Source organism: Vombatus ursinus, unplaced genomic scaffold (genome assembly GCF_900497805.2).
Source record: "Vombatus ursinus unplaced genomic scaffold, bare-nosed wombat genome assembly UNPS02014830.1, whole genome shotgun sequence".
In the NCBI taxonomy this organism is placed as follows: domain Eukaryota; kingdom Metazoa; phylum Chordata; class Mammalia; order Diprotodontia; family Vombatidae; genus Vombatus; species Vombatus ursinus.
The window spans coordinates 21,895,569-21,919,762 of NW_020954608.1; the positions used below are offsets into that span (position 1 = coordinate 21,895,569).

The following is a 24,194-nucleotide window of genomic DNA, read 5'->3' on the forward strand; positions in this document are numbered from 1 at the left end:
TTATGCATATTGTCAGATGTTTTAATGAATTTATTGGTTTTGCTTATTTTCTCTTTTTCCTCATTTAAAAAAAATAACATCACTTTGTTATATGGGATGGCTCTCTGGGAGGGAGCAAGAAGAGGGCTACAGAGGAAATGTAGGCAATAGAAAAGTAAGAGACATTAATAACTATTAAGTAAAAAGGAGAAACAAGTAAGTGAACCTATGACCCACTGTTTCTCACTTTATATCTTTGCTTTATCTTGTTTTTAGTCATTTTATCTAGAAAATGCATTGTTTTCTATTTTTTTTGAAATTCAGATAACTTCATAGGAACTAAGTAAAGAAATACCTTGGCTCCTTGAGAAATCCCAGCTTTCAAATATATTCCTGTTGAAAGAACTTAGGGATTCTTCTTCTGTCACCAAAATGGCAATGACCTATGCAGAACTGCAGTCACTGGAGTTGGGTGGGGGTAGGGAAAGGATTTCTCTCTGTCTTTCATGTGTACTGAATTAAGTCACACGTTTCATTAATTACATAGGTCATGCATTTGCCTAGGAGTTAAAATATTCACTTTCAAATGAAACAGATTAGAAGCAGCTGGCACAGAGGACATGTGGCAAATGCAGGATTTATTTTAGAATTTATTTTTTTTCTCTTAAATCTCTGAATCCCTCATGTGTAGTAGCTTGCCATTTCCCCATTTCATGTTTATCTAAACACTTTTCATGCCTTCCAGGCATGGATTTCTAAGACAAGCAGCAGTTGATCTAAGGCAGGGTGGAAAAAGTGGATACATCTGTTTCAGTTGGAATTTCTGTATAGGCCATTTGGTGCTTTTGATTTCCAGGTAAAGGGTAAAGTTTGAAAACTTCCACAAACAGCACATTTAATTAAATTGTTTTGCAGCACCTTTCCACATAAGGCTACTCTGTGAAAGTTTAAATAATCAATGTCAGACTTCTTTACTCATTCAGAATATTGCTCACTCAGCAATGAGTGTGGCCTGGAGTCAGGAAGACCTAGTCTCATATCTGAACCTCCAGCACTTACTAGATGTGTGACAATGGCTTGCTTATGGTTACACATCTATTAAGTGCTGGAAGTTCTGATACGATACTAAGTTCCCTGACACCAATTTTCTTCAAAAAACTCATATGTGCCTGCTTATATACAGAATCCTCATAACTTCTTATCCAGACAGCTTTATTTACTCATTGATACAATGCCTGTTTCATGTAATGAGTAATTTAGGAAGTGATTGGCTTAATATGTATTCTACGAACACATAACTATAGCTATCCATTATTTTGATATAATTTTATTATTTTCATAGATAACACATATAATCAAGTTGGCGGGCAAACTGTTTGCCACTATCACCAGGCCACATTTGAGAGACATCATCCATAAATTGGTTTCGTGAGTTCTCAACAGAGTTTATCTTGATTTTTTTTTCTCACAAGTACAAACTGTCCTCCTGGAATCTTGAAGGATTTTTCTCCCTTAAAAAAATCATTTACTATCCTGCTTGTGAATAACATTCACTTCATGTCTTATCTAAAAGGCTTTTAAATTTTACTCATTTTCTTGCCTCCCCAATGTCATCTCATAAATTAAAAGAATTAATTTCTTCTGGTTGCAATTAGGACTGACTTAGTTTGAGGCTCTCCAGCTTCTACTGCTATAAGAAGACAGGAACAAATAGCAAGAGGAAAGGTTGGGGGTGGGGATGGAATGGAGACAGATACTATCTTTTTTTTAACACAGTGATGGGTACTGAGAGTTCATGAACTTATATATAATTAATCTATATACACATACATATAATTATCTAGTTCTATCTATAGATATATATAACTTTATCCATATAAAATTAATGATCATTATTGCTTTCCATATGCTTTTAAGAATAGGAAAAACATATTCTTCCAATAATGCAAACCTTGTAAAATCTTTTTGTGATTTTAATATGTGAATACAACTCTGGAGCTAGCAATGAATAGTCATTCTTTCTGGTCCTCACGGTAGGACCATATCTTAAATAACTTAATCTTTTCACATTTTTATTACTTTAGAAAAGTAATTTTCTGATTTCATCAACATAGAGTTCTCCCATTGTGTATGTATAGACCAATTCTTTCGTGACTTAGTAGTTAAATCCTAGAAAGTTGCTAGAGGCACATGATCACACAACTATTAAGCGTTAGTAAGGAAACATGAAGGAAGACCTAGTCTTCTTGGCTCCAAAAGGCTAGTATTGTATAGACTATGTAATGTCATTGTTGTTGTTGTTGTTGTTCAGTTGTTTCCAACTCTACAAGACTTCATGGACTTTGTCTATGGGGTTTTCTTGGCAAAGAGATCAGAATGGTTTGCCATTTCCTTCACCAGAGTGTCACCATTTTACACATGAGGAACTGAGACAAATATAAAGTGTGTGACTTGCCCAAGGTCACACAGCTAGTAAGTATCTGAGGCCAAATTTGAATTCAGAGCTTCTGGACTCCAGGCCCAGAGCTTTATTCACTGTGCCATCTAATCGCCTCCATGCAATGCCATTCTGCCTCTTTTTTTTTCACTTACAAAATCTTTTGTATTACATATTCCCTGGTGATACACATGTCCTTTTTTCCAATCTTGGTTATCTTTTCTATGTAAATTTTTAAAATAATTTAATGACTTTCTATAGAGATAGGAAAATAAGAATGTGATTAATAAAGTGGTGAAATAGTTTATAAGAGGCCACAGAGTATAGTGGATAAAAGGCATTGCTTTAGAGTCAGTAAGATCCGATATCAAGTGTTTCATCTAACATATGAAACTTCACAGAAACCAAGAAGCTCTGTAAGACTATATCTAAATTAGAGACTGATACCACTAGATTCAATTTCTATATCAAAAGTTTCTCAAACAAAGGAAATTAGAGATCTGGATATTATACATACATATACACATGTATATATACTATATGTATATTATACACACACACACACACACACACACATATATATATATATATATATATATATATACACATAAAATTGAAGATTCAATGAAAGATCTAGGCTATACATGTAGCCCAGGTCTCTAATTCTTCTCTCTCTCTCTCTACACACACACACATACACAGAGAGATATATATATGTCTATATATTTAATCCTTGTATAGACACACATGTATGCACATTTATATATACACATGTTCACATGTATACAGATTTGTTTCATGCCTTTCATGTTTGATAAATTAAAAGGCCAACAGAAGCCCATTAGGATCATAAGATTTAGTGCAGTCTCTTAATTTTAACATATAAGGAAAATGAGACCTGGGGAAGAGATGTAACTTATCCCAAATCACACAAGCAGTAAGCAACAGAGATGGAAAGATGGAATTCAAATCCAGATCCTCTCACTCCAAATCTATCTATCTATCTATATCTATATCTATCTATCTATCTATCTATCTATCTATCTATCTATCTATCTATCTAATCTATATGTGTATATGTATATATATACATATGTGTATGTATGTTTTAGCATGTCTAGAGTCTCAACATCTCAATGACAGTATTTAACTAGACATAACACATTGAAAGGTAAATTAAAGAAAATTAATGAATTGTTTTTGGTTTGCATAGCTCTAGATGCTTTCATTGATCCTCCCTTGATTGATTTTAATATTATTTCACTAAAGAAGATAAGCTTTTAGTGACCATTTCTCTAGAGAAGCAAAGTTCTACATATAAATAATTCTGGCATATGTCAAAATATGTTATTGAGAAGCCACCATTTTTACCTTTTTGCATGTGTTCCTGTTGGGTAGTAGCGGGAACAGGATATACCATCCCATGCACAGTATGGGTCTCTTGCTAGGCAGCAATCAGCACAAGCTGTGCCATACATGTCACACTGATGGAATCGGATTTGGGCCACTGCAGATTGAGATCCAATGTACAACTGTTGCTGTAGAAATCAAAGAAAAGAACTTCCAATGACAAAAATGAGCAGTTGCAACTAACCTACAACACAGAGACCCATGTCTAAATACTCCTGACAGCATGGATTTCCATTGGAACACTTTCCAACCACTAATGATACTGCACTCCCTCTCTCCTCCTAAACCTTTTAATTTGAGATGGATATTGACTCCTAATTCTAAACAGAGTAGGAAGAGACATTAGTGCTTATGTCAGCAAAACATGAAGAACGGCAACATTTCACTTCACAAAATTATAAAATGATTCCATAGCCTTAAAGATAGGGGAATCAAAACTATTAAAAATCAGAGAAGTAGATGAAAATGCAATAAATGATCCTTTTATCATCCTATGTCTAGATAGGATTTTGCTATAATCGAAGAAAATTACAAATGTCCTTTTAAAGATCTTGAGGAAACTAAGCAATGCAATGATTGTAGACAGCAAGCTGACTTCCATTGCCCTTTATTCTTTTTCTTGTACTGACTTGTAATTTCATTAATCTAGGGAACTCCCAGTGAAGAGATTCCTCTGCTGGACATTCCAGACAAAGAAATCTAGTAAAAGTTAAATTACATGTCTTTTTTTAATAAAATAAAACTGTAACTTGTTCCATTGCACAGGGCTATATTATCACACACATGTACATTTGATATCAATCAATTATGTAATATATCATTTCATGGTAATTAAACCACAGTGAAAAAATACTTACTCTTTTTGAAGAAATTTCCATAGAAATGATAGGAACTGGAACCTGAAAGAGAAAAGATGATCACAATTTTTTAAAATAAATCTTTTAAATAAATAAGTTTAAAGGAAAGAATAGTAATAATTTTTTTCTCCCAAACCACTGTATAAATGTAAGCTTTGTTAAACAAAGCAGTAGATAATTTAATCAGCCTGATTAGTTATAAATTTAGAGCAGGAAGGGATCTTGGAGGTAATCTAATCTAATCCTCTCAATTAACAGTTAATAAACTGAGGTGAAGTTGCCCAAGATCATAGAAGTAGCACTGTGAATAAAATTTGAACCCAGGTCATCTGACTCCAGAAGGAGTGCTCTTTCGAAGTTACCATACTATCTTCTATTTAGTTTTAGCCCTCTACTCTTGCTGTCTATAGACAGTGAAATGATACACATATGGCCAGTGTCTTCGGGGCTGGCGGGCTACCTTCTCTTTTGAGCAGGATGTTGGCTAGCCTCTTGTTGCCAGTGGGCTTCTAGCTCATCTTTTGTGCAATTCTAGGGAAGAAGTCATTGCATGAACTTGTTTAAATTCTTGATTATTATTTGCTTATTATTCACTTAGGAGCCATTGTAAAGTTTTTGTTGAGGTAGAAGTGGAGGAACTGGGCTTTCTGCCTCATTCAGGCAATCATTCTCAATCTATTGTACCACATTCATATTTTATAGATGAATGAATAATATAGGAAGCATTTCCAAATGGTTGACCAAAAATCTGCCAGTCTATATCTGCCCACTCTCAACAACTAATATTATCTGTCTACAGAAAGAAGTTAGAAAAGGTGTTGCTTCCCTAAAATTCAAATTTTTATCTGAAAATATTTTAAAGGAAAAGGCATTTTGAGACAAGGCTTAAAAAAAAAAAAGAATGAACATAGATGTTATGGCCTAGCTATTTATGCTCACATACACCAGCTCATTTCCTTATAAAATATTTTCTAAGATAGAGAAAATAGATGTTTTTAGAATAGAATTAGGAAGAAAATAAAATGTTACAATAAATAGAAAGGAAATAGAAAATGTATTATTTCACATCGAGGAAATTAGAGAATGGTCTAAAAATCTGAGAGAAGTTCTAAGTTTTAATAACTTTTTTAAACCTAACTTCAAATAAGCTTTAACAGCCTAAAATTGCATTAAGACTTTTGAGTCATCTTATATTTTCACACATTTTTATCATTAAGGGTCTCTACTCATGTATTTTTTTTAAATGGTGAGCAGAAACCCTTTGAAAACACTAAGCAACCTGAGAGGTAGCAGTCATAGAGAATCCTATGGTGGGGTAGAAGAGAAAAGAAAGGATAGAGATGAGAGACAAAGGTAGAATGACCAGACGATAAAGATATTCTAAAGGAAACTAATGTATTTTACCTTTAGTATTTGTCAAGATTTTTTTTTTTAGTTAAAATATTTATTTCCAAAATAATTGCCCAAATTGATACTATTTTTTACAAATTATAACCAGAAAATACTGGGAATAGTTTCCTGATGGTTTAGGAAATAGGAATCATTTTTTGTTCTTATAGAATATGTTAAAAATATATAGGTGTTGGAAAAATACTGCCTTCCTTATTTGAATAAAATATTTCAAGAACAAAAGATCATATCTGGATTTTTAGTACTTTCTAGCTTAAAGTTCTTTTGAAACTCACAATACATAATTTAGGACAAATTGATACTGTGACTAGATTTCTAGGAATATATTAACCTGTTTAATTATTTGTTGATTTGAAACAGTTGCTGCCACCCATACATACTTTGAATACTTGTAGTTCTTCCAGAATTACTTCTTCCATTGATTCTGTTTCCTGGTTGTAAATTGTGATTACTTTTAGCACAATGCCACTATCTAGAAAAGGAAGGGAGAGCAAGAAGAATCTATAAGTTATGTGACAATTTTTTCAGATAAATAAAAGCAAAATGATTATTTTTAGAAAAAAGATTTTAAGTGCTAACAATCCTTTACAACCTCCTATTTGTAGCACATTTTACCCCGATTCTTGTCTAATACTGTCAAAAGAAAAAAAAACACACAGAACTCAATTGTGTTATTCTATTTACACACATATGTATATGTGGACATATATATAATATATATATACATATATATATATATAAATGACATTTACTAGGAAATACATAGTCAAATTATTTGTCATGAATTATTGATTTGTTAACCAAAAGAACTTAATTATTATCTGGCTGTGTCCTAATCTTATCAATACATAATAATGAAAGGCACATTCCAAAGTAGTCTAATTTTTACCTGGATTTTCTATTTGCAGATTATTCATAACCCTACTAGGTCACTAATATAACATATATCAACACATTATATCTTGAATATAAAATAAAATTGACATGGGCTAGAATTTCTGATATAGGCTAATAAATAACAAAAAAGTTGATGATAATGATAACAATAATATATTTCCTTGATAATCTGCCTCATTCCACTTTTTTCATATATGTTCATCATTGGAAATATACTGCAGGGAGGAAATGAACAGAACCAGCCAAATAATTTTCACACTAACAACATTGTAAAAAAAAAAAAGAGCAACTATGAAAGATTTGAGAATTCTGATCAACCATGATGGAACAGCCAGATGCAGAGTGCTATTCACCTCCTGACAGTGAAGTTTATATTGAAGAAATCAATATGTAGAACATAGCACACATTTTTGGACATGGTCAATGTGGGAATTTGTTTCATTTGTTTTGTTGAATGGGTTTTCTTTTTTTTTCTTTTTATTCTTTTCATTGGTGAGAAGCATTGGGAAGGTGGAAGAAATAAATATTCATTAAATTTAAAAAAAACCTTAATTTTAAAAAGTTAATTTATTACAGCCTGTTTGTTTCCACTATGTGAAAGTAGAGCAATGATAAAGGGCTGCTCTATGGCATCACAGATACACTGCAGTAATAATAATGATACTGATAACAAAAATCTTGTTATTTTAGATGATAGTAATAACATACGTTCATATAATGCGTTAGGCTTTGCAAAGTACATTGCTTATAATATCCCATGAGGCAGTTGTTCAAGTATTGTTACCTACATTTTACAGATGAGTAAACTAAGATTTAAGTAGGCTAATCACAGAATCACAGGAAGTGATCAGTGGCTGTCCCTCTAATCCATACGAAAAATAATTTATACTATAGAACATCCCCAAAGTGAGATCCAGCCTCTGCTAGAAGATCTCCAATGAGGGAAAACCTTCCACCTCCTGGGGTAAGCCTTTTGGATGGTTTTAATTGTTAAAAAGTTTTTTCTGACATCAAGACAAATTGACCTTACAAATCTAAACTCTCTCCCATATAACAGCCTTTCAAACACTTGAAGACAGATTTCATGCTTCCACTTCCTTCAACCATTTCAAAGATGACATGGATTCAAGGTCTTTCATCATCCTACTTTCCTTCCTCTGGATACTCTCTAGTTTACCAATATCATTCAAGTAGCTTCCATAGGGCAGCATACAGAGGGACTATAGCCTCCTTGTTCCTGGAAGTCATACCTTTCTTAATACAACCCAAGACTAAATTAACTTTTTTGGCTGCCATATTGTACTGCTGATTCATACTGGAATTGCAAGCCATTGGTAGGGCAGTGGATATAGTGCTAGGACTAGAGTCAGAAAGGCCTGTGCTCAAATCCAGCCCCAGATACTTACTAGCTGTGTGACCCTTGGCAAGCCACTTAAATGCTATTTGCCTCAGTCTACTCATCTGTAAAATGGGGACAATAATAACACGTACCTTCCAGGGTTGTTGTGAGGATTAAATGAAACAATAGCTGTAAAGTGCTTAGCACCGTGCCTAGAACAAAGTGAATGCTATATATTGTTATTATTATTAGTATCCTGTACAAATGAAATTGATTTGCAGAATGCAAATGTATGACTTTGCATATCTCACCATTTAATTTAATCATATTAAGATTCAGCAGATCAACATATTTTGGAATTCTATCCTCAATTTTATGTCTTCTCCAAACTTTGCAAGGATGATTTCTACATTTTTATGTAAGTTATTAATGAAAATGCTAAAAAGAGGGCCAAGAACAGATTACCAGTGTATACCACAAGACAACTCCTGCCATTTGAGGCAACGGCAACTACTGTTTGAGGCTGGTCATTTAACTAGGTTTTTTCCATCTGGTTCACATCTCTCCAACTTTTCCACAAGATTAGTTTGAAAGGCTTTATGAAATGTTTTCCTAAAATCTAGGCAAACTATATCTACACGTTTCCCTGATCTACTAGTTTAGTAATTCTATCAAAAAAAAAACAGCAAGAAAAATGTTAGTCTGGCATGATCAATCCTTGATGAAGTCATGTGTGTTCTTTAAAATCACCTCTTCTTTTGCTAGATGATTACTAACCATCTTTTAACAATCCATTCTAGAATTTTCCCAGTAATTGAAACTAAGTTCACTTGCCTAGAGTTTGTCATCTCTATTCTCTCTCTCTCTCTCTCTCTCTCTCTCTCTCTCTCTCTCTCTCAACTGACCTTCCTTAATCCTGAGGTGCCTCTCTGATTTTCCATGACCTTTCAAAAAGCATTGATTATGCCTTAGCAATTGCATCTGCTAGCCCAATTCATAAAGATGGTAAATCACGTGGGTCAGGTAATTTAAATTCACAAATGGTATCTCAGTGATCTCATTATTATCTTCTTGCTTATTTTGATTATGAAATCCCCATTAGACATTTTTATTCTGTAATTTCCAGCACAAAGTTTCTTTTCCTTGGCAGAAGAAACAGAAGCAAAATAAGAATTGAGCGGCTCTGCGTTTTCTTGTTTGTCATATCTCACTTATCTGCAGAAATGAAGATGATTCACTTTCTCCCCAGTCTAGCTTCAACACACACACACACACACACATTTTTCCCCCTTAGCTTCCCTCTCTAGCCTCAGTTCATCTGAGCATTCACACTCTTGACACTATTTTTACTCAGTAACATCACACTCACATTTACCCACTGTTCCTTGCTCATGCTTAGATTGTCTGTACACATCTTTTCAAAAAATGAAATTGGTGAGTTCACTGTTCATTAAAATCAGCCCCTTCAAGCCACTTGGTAGTGAAGAAGTATCAGAGTTGGTGCCAGAACCCCGTTCCTTAAAATCCAGCGCTCTTTCCATTAAACTCAAATGTTCAAATGATTTATTGAATTAGTGACGATCTGGGATATTGCCAATGGGTGTGTTCCTTCCAAAGACACAAATAACACTAGATTCTAGCTGATTCATAATAACATTCTCCTCTGTAACTTCCCCTGAAAGTTCCCCACAGGGCGCTCACTCAGGGAGAGTTTCCTTGATCATATTTACATCCCAAGGACATCAAAGGAGGACACAGACTATTCATAAATGGTCCTTTATTCACATCACGTGACTAACTCATCTCCTTTTTGCATATGCATTTTTGAATAATACTTTACTCTGCTTCTTTTTCATAATTCCTTTTTTGAAATGTATTGTAACCTTTTCATATCCACCAAGTTTTTCTTCATTGCTCTTTGGTTAATTTCCAATCTTAATTCTTGGGACACCATTGTGTTCCATGACTCACAGTCACTACACAAAAGCTAAAATACTTCACTTCCCCAGTTTTTCCTATATACTTCTACTTTGGTGTCATCTGAATGTTTTTCCATTAAAATCTTTCAAAACTGCTATACAGTTTAGGGGAAAGTTTACTTGTAAAGAATTTTTAAAAGGTAATGTCTTTTCCTAAACAATGGAAAGAAATATATGCTGAAGATATACTCTCAAGACATTTTTAAAAAGGAGTATTTTTAAAACAGTTAAATATCCCTCTCTGAAGTCTAGGTTCTTATAATAAATTCTCCCTTACAAATATACTTTCAAAGTGCCTATTCCCAATTTTATCTTTGTTCTTTGAACTTTCTTCATAATATTCCTCTAAAGTTCATGTTGAATTTTGACGTACTCATACTATGACTTTCCTTTATTTCTACTTTTGATAAGAATTATACTTCATTGAAATGTTGTTGGCAAAGTTACTTTGTGTGAAATGTTTATATTTGAAATATTTTACCATTAAGAAAAAGAACCTAGAGATTATATAATAAACAATTATTATTAACATTTTCACATATGCCACAGCCAAAGTTCATTAAAATATAAGAATTAAATCAAATAATATTATAAACCACATGAATCAATAAGAAAGTCAATAGTATTTCAATGCAAATTATTTGATGAATTTTCCAGGTACTGGGTCCAAACTTTAATGGTTAATTGCAAAGAATAAACAGGAACTGGAATTCAGTCCTAATATAACCCTAGTTAATAAATTGTACCTTATGAAAAGGTAATGGGCACTTCTTTTATAACTCATAAGTTAAAGCCTATTTTGTGCTGACTTTTTCCTTGAAGAATAGATAACTTGAAGAAATTTTCCATGTTAAGAAACTTAGGAAGATGAATGAATCTCTTTAAGTACTGAAATAAAATAAGATATTTAGTTAAGTTTAATATTAACTTATAAAATACTTTCTCTATACATGATACCATGCTAGGTTTTGGGGGGCACAAAAATGGAATCCCTGTTTTTCAGGTATTTATAACCTAATAATAAGGAAAGGACATGTACACAGATAAATTTAAGTTAACAGATTCATTGATGAAATTATTCTTGGCCTGTCCTGTTGCTAATGTACCCACATTCTTTTATTTCTTAACATACTGTTTGTTCCAGCTTTTTTCCACTAATAACTGCTTTATCAACTATTTAACTTGTTAGTATAACAGTTAACAGTCTTACCTTATTAGTACCCTAAAAGGATGCTACTGGGCAACTACATTTTTATGTGTTATAGAAATCTAATATATTTCTTTTAGCACTCCATACACAACACTAAACATATCAACATTTACTGCACACAACAAAAAAAAAAATGAGACAGATACCAATAGAACTGTTGCCAGATGCCAACTCCTGGAAATCAGATGGAGTATTGTCCCATTTTCTTCCTTAAAATAAATATTACCGGAATGCATGACCTTCATTTGAAATGCCAAACTATACTTTGGTTACATATCAATGTCTTCATTCCTTCAAGTCTCTGTGTTTGAATGATTAAACACATGGCAGGGAAGATACTGACTTACAATGATTATCTAGTGTAGTAATTATTTTACTATAGTACTAGAGAGATAAGTAACACAAAACACTTCACTGAGATGTAAAAGTGTGTTTATCCATTATCATATTCACTGGACACTTGATGAATTCCTCGATCCATGTCATTCTCAATTTGAACATGTCTTTATTTTCCAAAAATCATAGTGTGATACACAAAAAACTACCCTATTAGTGTTAACTAGTGAAATTCTTAGCTTAGTTTATACTAGAAAAAGTATGAAGACCTGTCTTCATTGTCATTTATACAAAAGTATATGTGTGAATTCTGGAAGAAACAAAGTAATTTTGTATCATATCAAATAAACACATTTATAACAGAGGAATTTAAAATGCACGTCACTCTTGGTGGAGACAAGGGGAAAGTCGAGATTTACAAATATGTCTCTAACAGTTTTATTCAGTTCTACAAACTAATAACATAGTCCAAGTGCCTTCAAATCACATTGTGGGTGATAAGGGAGGAGCAGCAGGCCACATGCATGCATGGGCCAGGGAAATATCTAGGTGCTGTGCTAGAGTCAGCTCATTTGCAGTATGAGCATTTATAACTCATAAATCAGCAATGCTGCAAATGAGGGCTTGATTTATTGTTTGCTGATTGTCTAAGTTTAGGAAGATGATAGAAAAACATTAATAAAGCTGATTAAATTTAAAAGTGTATCATGCAGGTACTTTTTTTTTTCTGGAGAGTCAGTTGTTAGATGTTTCCCTCAGTGCTTTTAAAGCACAGCCTCACCTCACTCTTCTTATTTTCTGAGATCATTCAATTTAATTCAGTAAACATTCATTAAGAAACTACTCCAGGTCAGGTACTTGATTAGGTGAGACAAACACAAAAGCTTTTTATTTTTTTATCTTCTGTTTCTGACCTGGTTCTGCAATCCTATTCTTCTCTGAAATTGTGAACACCAATTTGGAAATATCCTGGGTAGCACATGAGAAGATTGGTTCTAGAGGCTCTTCCTTCTCTGGCAAGGGTCTTGGTGGTCTTAGGATCAAGTCAATCACTTTCCCTTAATGGGATTTGTCCAAGTTTCTGAAAATTCACTAACCAGCCAAACACCTCAGCTGTCTTGCGGGATCTGGCCGAAGATGCCATATTCCTGATTCTGATACCACATTGCAATAACTGGCTGAAATGTTATTTGGAACTGACACTGTTCATCTAGGTCTGATAGGTGCCCCCTTCCTCCCTGCCCCCAATCCTCTGCCCTGTCACAGTGAACTTCCTCCTCCCCTCATTTTCCATTCACTGAGGCAAGTGGCATTGTGCAGGGGATAGACTGTTAGGCTTGGAATCAGGAAGACCTGACTTCAAATCAGATCTCAGATACTTACTATCTGCGTGACTCTGGATGATAAGTCATTTAACCTCTATCAGCCCCAGTTTCTTCAACTATAAAATGAGGATAATAACAACACCTTTCTCCCAATGTTGTTGTGAAATTCAAATGAAATAGCACAGTGCCTGGCACATGTTAAGCACTTTGGTTATCATTGTTTTGTAGTGGTAAGGAACAGATGAAATGATTTGCAAAAAGAGTGCCAAGGAATGACCCCTCTTTTGTCATTTTTGTTATTAAATTATCTTTAAAACAATAGTTTAAAGGCCTACATTGAATGCATTTTTTTTTACCTGTGCCAATAAATAAGACATCATATTGTCCATCTTCAGCTTCAACTCGATCAACTGCTATCTGTTTCAGGTTATATTTTCCATCTGTTTTTACCAGGATTGGCCTCTTATGAACAGGTTTCACAGGCTGATGCATTAGTGGGTGACTTCTGGCAAACCGGATTGCATCATCGGGGTAATCCTTGGTAGTGCCATATTTTCCTCCATTCACCTTGCTGGCACACTATGGAAATAAAAAGTTTAAAGTTATTTTTTTTTTGTTTCTTTGTTTTTTTTTCTGTTTAATTTTGCCATGGGTGACATTCTTGTACATTTCCATTCAATTCCAAACCAATTCAGGGTATGTTCCATGCTCAATCACTATAATATACATTTTAGAAAGACTTTTAAATAAAGATCCTCTTCAGCAAAAGTGAGATCATCGTTTGGAATTGGTGATGATAACCTCTATTGTTTAGAAGATGGTAAGCCTAAAACTAGAGATGTCCATAAAACAGTATAAATTTCAGAAAATGTAAATGTAGTATTTTCATAATTGGACAGAAGTTTGTTTTTTTAATGGAAGACACTATACAAAATGAAACTTTCTCACATTAGTCTAAATTGAAAAAAAAACTTTTTTATATTATAAATTTACTTGCAATTATATATATAAACCAGTCTTAATTCGGACACTTTCCCCCTAAACAAACTTTTGAAATTACCAGAAACTTCCCCTCAAATAGCTAAGAATCATATCACTATGGCAATGGTTGTACTAGAAAACACGTAAATGTGAATTCATGCTCACAGATGCCTCTTTTATAATTTAATGACCATTATTGTGATGACCCCCATTATATTATACAGAATAGAATTTTAGAGTTGCAAGGGACAACATCATTTAAAATCCAGCATGGTTAAGTGAAGATTCCATTTAATTGCTGGAATTTGCAAAAATGCCATTTTTTAATGAGCCAAATAAAATGAGAAAACCAGAAACATTTGGTACTAATCTTGGTCTTAATTTACTAACTCTATGATGCAGTAGGAAAAGTAAGCATATTTTAAAATGAAATGTACAGCAGCACCCATGAATTATTGGATGGAATTCTCAACAGCATTAAGTTTCATTCTAATTTCTACCTTGTCATTAAGTACCAGTTTCTTTCTAGGACCAGAAGCTTGGTGAATTTTGATTGATGAAATTTTCTAATTGAAAACACAGGAGTCTGCTGATTACAACAAGCTTATAAGTAACTCTATTTTGTAAACAGGATATTTTTCAATGATTTGTTAAGAAATCAGGTAATGCTCCTTAATTTAGCATGAATTTTTCACTTTAGCATATTTTTATGATTTATAACTGAAACCATTTATGTCCATGTTGGAAGCATTTCAGGAACCAGTCACATCCTCTAAATCTCCTTTAAGACCATGTGGTTTTAGGAAGCATTTCTAGCAAACCCACAGGAGTAGGTTCCCTTAGTTTAAACTGTAATTTCAATCAATAGAGTGAAACAAAATACACTTTATGTCTTACTGGAAATAATAATTTTAAGCTAACAGGAGACAGTGACTGAAATAGTAAAGTCTTACACTTGTTCAGAAGAGGTAACGTTTGTTTCCACTTTTGGTTTTGGCTCTGAAAAAATGGTTTCTACTTGGACTTCCAAGTAATTGTGTAATCAACAGAGTGATGGAATTTCACCAGGCCCTCATAAAAGAGTGGAGTTTGAATTGTATGACAAGTTAAATGTTTGCTTTCCATGGACCACATAACACATACAGTGATCCTGCATTTTTCCAACCTAGTTGCCCTCAAGACACATAATACAAAACATAACCATTTGTAGACTCTTGTTCCAATTAAAACCATAAAAGTTTGAATGGACAGGCAAAAAAAGTTCTCAGTAGCACCAATTCAAAAACAAATAGTAGAGCTTCCTGTCCTTGTAGAAATGCTTTCACACTTCTGTAGGGATTAGAACACTAGATTTATAGTGTGCAGAACTGGTTTTGAATCACAGTTCTGCCATACAACATGAATGACCTTATTAGGCAAGTCCCTAACTCTCTATGCTTCAGTTTTCTCATTGGCAAATGAGGGCTAAGATCCCTTCCACCTATAAATCTTGTAAGACTATTACATGAGATCATAATTCTATCAAGGAGACTCAGAGAAAGCTTATTTAAAATTTGCTTCACCAAGTCATAATATGTAAGTTGTTGAGTACATGAAATTTTTAAGTTAGTTATTACATTTCAGTCTTTCTTGAAACATCTCAAATACAGATTAATTTAAGACTACTTGGATAGCTAAAACTTCAATGGTAAATTCAAAATAGGATCAGAGATTTCTTCCACATGGTTAATTTCTTCACCTTAAAAAAGCATTTCTCTCTATAGTCATTTATCAGATTATATGGTTAAAAGAAAAAAAATCATCATAAGGTAGCCAATTATCATATGTTGAGAGCTATGAAATATAGCCATTAAGCTAAAATCACTATTTTACCCTACCTTGTTTTCACATAATCACAACTCTGAAAAGAAAATATATATCTCCCCCCTTCCCAATCCTCCATCCCCACTTTCCAGGATATGTGTTAGCTACTGAGCATAGGAAATTTTTCATCTTTTCTTTTGTAACTGTATTCTTTTATAATGCATCTTCACCATTAAGTACATATTGCAGGCGCTTCATAAATCCTTGTGGACTGATTTCATTCTGGGACACATTCTTTAAGAGTGGGGACTGTGTTACATTTTTTTTTACTGTATCCCCAGTACTGACCACACTTCCTGGCACATAATAAACATTTAATAAATATATGTGTATTGATTATTTACATTTGATAAGTGCCTACTTTGTATCAGATACTGGGAAAACAAAGACCAAAACAAAATAATAACAAACAACAATAGTTCCTACCCACAAGCAGCTTGTATACTATTAGGAAGACAGTGTCTACATAAGATCATAGACCGACAAAGGAAAGGACTTTAAAGGCCTTCTGGTTCAACACTCTAATTTCACAGATGAGAAAATTGAGGCCAAGGAGTATAGATAACTCTTTCAAAAGGTCACACAGATTGTGCTAAAGGTAGGATTTGAACCCTAGTTCTTTGATGCCAGTCTTTTCTTTGGAAGAGATATGTAAGAGCATTGAGAATAAACACAAAATAAGTATCAGCTGATTTTTGTAGGGAGAATAAATTGAGATGATCAGAGATGTTTCATGTAGAAAATAGGATTTGGCTCTTTATTTTTTACAGATGACATTGGGATATGCTGTTTTGGACAATTATTTGAATAATCGTATAAAGAAATACTTATTGTAGAAAAATACATATATTTAAAAAAAAATAAATTTTTTTTCAATGTTAAATGCTTAAACTTACAGAACCAGGTCTTGGGTAAGGGACTTTTCCTTCATACAGTGACCAGTGGTATTCAGGTCCTTCCTTATGTGCATATGGTCCATTAAAAGCAGCACGGATACTTGCCATATGATAGACACATATAGCGTACCCTTTAAATATATTACTAGAAAATGAAAGAAAATGGTCAATAAATAACTCTTTTGGAAAAGACTTAAAGAAGCTATAGAGTCAAACTTTTTGATTCTGAGAGAACTAAATAGGAAATGAGTATTCATTCAATTTGTAAAGACCTCTTCAAATTCCTTGAGTTCCCACTTATCCTGTTTGTTAGGTCAGATATAAACCAGCAAAGTGAAATTTCAAAGTAAAATAATTATTCAAGTCCTAAGCAAACTTTTTTTTCTTAATGTAGCTATTTTAAGTGAAAGTTATTTTAATTGGCTTAAATTTACCAGATGATTGCATTTCTTCATTTTATGTGATTCTTTATTGCTATTTGTTTGACTTATATACACACTCATGACACAAACTATTGAATGTAATGCACATAAACATATGAAAGAAGATGTTTTTTATTTGAAAGGTTTTAAGAATGTTAAAATGTCTCTTGACAGAGGTAGAAACAGCCAGACTGCCAAGAAACCGTGATTGGAAATCATTTTCATCACTTGACATTAAAATTTTGCTCAGGCTTCTTTGAGTAATGAATTTCAAACCTGATAACAGCTTAAATCCCATATATTCCATTTCGATCAATTGACTAAACATTTATTAAGCACCTATTATGGGCTAGGTACTGTGCTAGAAACTGGGGACACAAAGACAAAACAAAAAAAAAAATCCCTGCCCTCAAAAAACTTAAGTTCTACTGATAAAGTAAAATGATAAAGTTAGCTCTACTTTTTGTTATATTCACTAATTGACTTACTATTTAAGGAAAAGAAAATGTTAGATTGACTTCAAATTAATCATAAAATTAGCTTGCAACTAATAATCTGAAAACAATTCAACATGTAAATGTTACAGTATTAAATGTAATGCACTAAAATTGTTTCAGAAAGAGAACCAAGGAGAGAAAAGAGGTTATTAGTGCAACAGAACATGGGCACACCATATGTTGTGCAACATTTTTGTTTATGTGGCAAATTTTATTATTGACTGCTGAAAAGAATCTCAAAAAGTGATTGGTAGAACTCTTATTTTTATGGGTAAGGAAGCTTAGGTGAAAGAAAAAGTAACTTTCCTAAAGTCTCTCATCTAACAAGAGGACAGAGCCAGTGTTAAAACCTAGATCTTCTCACTTCAATGTTGGTGCTCCTTCCCATCAATATCCACCTAAATCTTTTCTTCTGCACCTAATTAACATGTCCTCAATGCTCCTGAATAAGGGAGGGATAACTAATTTTGCTTCACTGCATCATGGCTCTCTAATCTCTCTTGTTCTCTCCACCACTTTTTCCATCTACTGCCATCTCTGAGGGCATGTGGTTCCAAATCTCCTATGGCCACATAGTCCCTTATGCACATTGTTTGCTGGAAAGGCCCATAGGAATTGGAGTCAACATGGCTTCTTTATATCCATTACACTTCTGGTTCTCTTGAGCTGTCTTTCTCTTCAATTCTCCTTTTAAAAGCCATGTCTAGGGTTATAGCTTGGGTATTAATTGGACTAGCAAAGCAGTGGCCCAGGGAACCACTAAACCTGGTCCTGTTCCAGGACTAGTGAAATTCATAAAAAGGTGATTTTGATTCAGTGATACCCAAGACTAGGTGAGTTCACACCTTATCAGAGAGATGCCAAAATAAAGGCCTAACCTAGTTAACAAAGGGTTAATTTGGGCAATGAGTAAACAATTAACAATATAATTTCACCTCTGTTAAGGAGACAAAAGTGAATTTCCAGAGGTCCTTGCCAGTATCATCTTGGGCACACCCTCCTGCTTCTACTGATTTTATTATTTATTACATTTTATTTATATGTGGAAGGAAAACTCAGGAAAATAAAATTAAATTGTTTGTGGTAGGTCCCAACTGGAACATTTCTTCAACTGTCTTCTCTCTGTTCATATCAGTTAAAAGGAGTACCTTTGGGCAATTTATGGTACTTGGTATTTTGCAGGAAAAAATAGAGAGCACAGTCCCTATCTTGAAGGGACTAAATGTTCATATGCAGATGAAACATGAACTCAAGAATTCTAGGACATTATTATAAGGGAAGTTAGAAGGAACTACAAGGTAAGAACATGCAAACTGTTTATACACGTACTAAAGACAAAAGATAAAGAGAAAAAACAAAATATAAGTATGGTCATAATGGGATGTGGTCAGTTTGATCAGGCCTCCTAGAGGTGGTGATTTTTAAAAAGATCCATGAGTTTGTAGGAAGGTCCATGAGTTTGTGCAAACAATTCCAGGAAGAGGGAGTAAAAGATGAAACCACCCACTCAGAAGGAACAAATAAATGCTGGAAACCAGAAAGTTATCTAAAGTAAATAAGAGAGATGATGTTGGGGAATGATTAGATATGATGTTGGAATGATGGGCATGGAGGACTTGAATGTTAGGCTAGAAAATATCTGATATAACAGGCAAAACAGAATCAGTCACTTGAGGGTCTTAAATAAGAGGTGATATACTGAAAATTATGTTCAAAGGTCATTATTATGAAATGTGTGTGCAATTATGAACTGAGTGGAAAGAACATGGAAGATTAGGATGCAGAGCAGTAGATAATAAGCTTCCATATTGGGATTGTGACTTTGGAAGCAGAAAGGAAACTATGTATGTATAATATACACACATATATACACATATATATGTAGGTATACATACACACAAATACACATATATGTATATGTGTATGTGTGTGCATGTGTGTATATATCTACGGAGGAAGAGCAAGCAAGATTTAGAGACTGGTATGATGTAGGGGATAAAAAAGAAAAAAAATAAAACAACTCAAGGTAGAAGCCTTGGTGATAAGAAGGCTCATGAAAACTGGTATACATTTTTTGTTTCCATTGATTTATTAAATACTCACCTGGTTGTATTAAAGAGTCCAAATATCACTGGATTTTTATTATCTCTTATATGCAGCAAAAAAATATCCTCTATAAAATTAAAACAGAACAATATATTTCTAAGTGCTAATAATCATTATATTTTCAATAATTTTATATTATTCCATATCATACTAATTTGACATAAAATAGTTTACAAACTTTTTAAAGTTTTGTTTAGTCTTAGAAAATAATACAACCACATGCAAATCATACCAGACTAAAAATATAGTTAGTCTGAAGCTTTATAGCTTGTCTATATGGCTGAACCACAAGGCAAGGAACCAAAAATACTGGCCCCAGGCTAATTGGATGGACCAAATTTTTGGTTCCATGCCCAAATTACTCACATAGCATAGATACAGCTAGATTATAGTAACTAGAAAATCCTTCTAAAATAGGCATATATCAAATATCATGCAGAACAAATTATCCTTATAGATAGGTGCCAAATGGGGGGCATAAAGTTGTCACAAATATCACATAATAATTTTTAATTCCACCTATGATACTTACCTAATTCATCAAAGTGGGTATCAATTCCATTCATTCCAGGCACTGAGCAAACCAACCTTGCCTTAAGGAAAGTGCTCCATTTATTTACTAAAATTCTTTGCCCTCCCACATCATTCTGTTAAAAAAAAGGAAACATTTATTAGTACTTAATAATATGTCTAAAATGGGCAATTATGAAGACCATATTTCCATATGATCATAATTTTTAATGTGCAAAGTGTGTCATTTATAGAAAAACACTGAAATCGTACTAGAGATTGACCACATCTCCTCTAAAACATGGTGCAGATGATGAAAGGTTCCTCAATGTCAGATATTTCCAATGAGGTCTATGAACTGTTATTTGTAATACATCTTAGCAAATATCAGGCAATCAGCAATTACCAGTAACAACCACTGGTGAAATTTGTTCACTCAAACTATTGTAATTTGCTCATCTAAAGTATCTAAAAATATCTACTATTTTAAGCATGTATTTTCTTTTTTTTTTCTTTAAATGTCTTATATTGTTTTGGACAGAGTATAAAAATTAAATAAACACAAATGAATATTTATGTAAAACTAGTTTACTTAGGTGATAAAGTGACCAGAGGTCCTTCCCCACCCCATCCCACACTCCATGTCTCTAGGCATGCCAATAGAAAATTCACTTTGTGAACATGATCATTTGCAATAATCATTTATTTTCACTAGCTAAAATAAAGCAGATAATGTATCAGCAGAGAGATTGTCTGATTTTATCTGTCCCACTTTCTAATCTCTTCTTTTTTCACTTACTCTCATTTTAAATCCTATACACTATTTAATGAAAGATATTACAATATTACAAATGTTGTAGTACAAATTACAATTTAATATACAGTGAACTGATAGGTTTCAATGAAATCTGTTTTACACACACACACACACACACGTGTCCATGTGTATATATACATTGATCAATATATTATATATTCATGTGTTTGTGTATGCACATATGTATATCTACATATACATATATTATATATATTTATGATACATGTGACTTCATCAGCATAACTGATACCTTTGAGGAACTTTTGGTGTGGTGTAATGGATATACGATAATGATCACTGTCATTTACATAACACTTTTACATTTTCAAAGTACTTTATATACATTGTCTCATTTGGTCCTCACAATTATCCTCCATGGTACATGGTACAGATATTATTATCCCACTATACAGGGGGAGAAATCAAAATTCATAGACTTTAAGGAATTTGGTCATGGTCACAAATATAATAAATGTGACAACAAATGATCTCATCCCAAGTGTCTTCCATCTCTAAGCCCAGCATATATTCTGTTTTTCACTCATTAGTGTCTGATTCTTCATAACCCTGTGGACCATAGCACACTAATATTGTCCATGAGTTTTCTTGGCAAAGATACTGGACTGGTTTGCTATTTCCTTCTCCAGTGGATTAAGGCAGACAGAGGTTAAGTGACTTGCTCAGGGTCTCACAGCTAGTACATATCTGAGGCTGAATTTGAACTCAGGTCTTCCTGACTTCAGGCTCAGCATTCTACCCACTGTGCCACCTATCTGAATCCTAGTATATATTTTACTATACCACATTGCTCTTCCATGAAGACTAGTTAAGCATCTTCTATAACTGGAAAGAATGTATTTCTTCTGATTCATTGTTAAAATGATATGCATTGAAATAAATGAAGGAAGTAGGCTGTGCAGGTTTATTTTCTAAATGTAAAGTGGTAGACACCCACCACTACAGTTTGAACTCCTCGCATTAAGGATAACCAAAAACCCCTTACTGTAAGTATTTTTTGCATGTAGTAGGCATAGTAGTAGGCATGTAGGCATATGAATATATAATCACTGGAGACTACTGTTTGAGAGGGATGCTACATAATGATAGATTGTTTACATCTATATAGAACAATTAATACCAGTAAATGAGAGAGACTTACTTAAGTCACTCACCATTTATGAGGCCTAGAAAAATACATTGGTGAGCGTACAAGGGAACATTACCTGATTTGTCTTGAATGGACTCCAGTTACAGAGTCAGACTAGAAATTTGCCCTTGTATTATCAGAACAATTTTAGCTAAACTAAGGCATACATAAAAACAATTATTATTATCAGTTAATCAGTCTGATAAAATTTTCCCATTAAAATAAAAAGCCCTGCCTTTCCAGTCCTGATTTTCACCAATAAGGAGCAACTGATGGCTGATGTAGAAGTTGTAGGAACCTTGGGAGGAAGCAACAAGTTGATCTTTGAATTTCTGAGAGAAGAGTTGAGAGGAAAATCTGTCCATAATGTGGAAGTCATTCTAAATGTGGGAAGAATATAATTAAAGGGTTCATGGAGAGTTGAGGAAAAATCACAAATCGAGCAGGGAAATTTGGTGCAGAAATTATAGGATATCGTCAAAAATGAAATTTGATAAAGAAAGTCATAATAAGAAGGAAAAAAAGGGAGTTGTCAGACAAGACTGATGTAGATGCACAAGGAACTCATCAACCAACTTAGAATTAATCAAAAGACGAGCACAGAAGATGAAAGAGAAAGCAAGTGAACAAGGATAAATAGAAAAACAAGCCACAATCATGTAAAAATAGAGTCAGAGCCTATTTTAGTATAAGCTGAGTTTGACGATGAAAGGTGTTTTTTTTTTCTTTTATTTATCAGTGGGTTTTTTTTGTTTTTTTTTTTTTTTTAGCAAAGAGAAGGATCACAGGAGGCCTAGGAAGCTGCTCAAGGTAAATGGTATAACGTCAATCTAAACCAAAGAAAATGTAGAGCTGGTCAACACTTTATTTTGCCTCTGTTTTCTGTGAAGGAGAATGGTCTTTGGAAATAAAAAGACAGAGTAAAAAGATGGCAATTAAGGAGTTAAAGTCTAAGATAATTACAGATATAGTAAGAGAGCACATAGTTCTACTTGCAACTGATAAACACCATTTCAAAGTAATGAGAGAACTAATGAATATGATCATGGAACCACCGCCAGTGATCTTTGAATGATTAGAGAAGGTAGGATAGGTGCTACCAGAAAGGAGACAGGCAAATAACTAAATGAATGAATGAATGAATTTAAAGGAAGAGAATGAGATTTGTAAAGTATGTCATTTTGGTCAACTTCTATTCCTGGGAAAATTCTAGCACACATTATTAAATAGATGCTCAAAACAAAAACAAAAATGGTGATCTCTGAGAAGATGTTATATAATTTCCTTTTTTTTAACAGTATTACTAGAGTGCTCAGTCAGAGGAATGCTATAAATATAGTGACCTTGATTTTTGAAGTATTTGAAAAGTATATTATGTGGGAAAGATGGAGAGCTATTGGTTAGATTATATAATATTTAGGCAGATTTAGAACTAGTTGAAAGACTGGGCCCAATGAGGAATTATTTTTTAAATCCAATATCTCATTGTTTTTCTTTCTTGTTTAATTTTTTTTTATTTTTACCTTAATTCATTTTCTGTCCCTCCCACTCCCTCTGTGAATAATAAAAAGGTAAAAGAAAATTCCCATAATAAATATCCATAGTCCATAAATCAAATTCTATTAGCCATGTCCAAAAATCTGTCTCATTCTGCATTTTATGTACATCAACCCCCTAAAGAAGCATCATTAATGTTTTAATATTGAGTTGGAAGGAGGTCTGCAGTTGTTGTTGTTGTTGTTGTTGTTGTTGTTGTTGTTGTTGTTGTTGTTGTTG

At 33.4% G+C, this 24,194-nt stretch overlaps 1 protein-coding gene across 2 annotated transcripts in view; it reads right to left on the bottom strand.

Moving 5' to 3' along the window:
* Positions 1-24,194, bottom strand: part of SEMA3E (semaphorin 3E) — a 336,651-nt gene that overhangs the window by 30,873 nt on the left and 281,584 nt on the right. For both annotated transcript variants that reach the window (XM_027838711.1, XM_027838710.1), the window contains 7 exons: positions 20,477-20,591; positions 19,942-20,011; positions 16,920-17,064; positions 13,536-13,758; positions 6,474-6,565; positions 4,684-4,725; positions 3,788-3,954 (listed from right to left, as the gene is read on the bottom strand). In XM_027838711.1, coding sequence (XP_027694512.1) covers positions 3,788-3,954; positions 4,684-4,725; positions 6,474-6,565; positions 13,536-13,758; positions 16,920-17,064; positions 19,942-20,011; positions 20,477-20,591 — 854 coding nt within the window. The remainder of the gene's footprint in view (positions 1-3,787; positions 3,955-4,683; positions 4,726-6,473; positions 6,566-13,535; positions 13,759-16,919; positions 17,065-19,941; positions 20,012-20,476; positions 20,592-24,194) is intronic.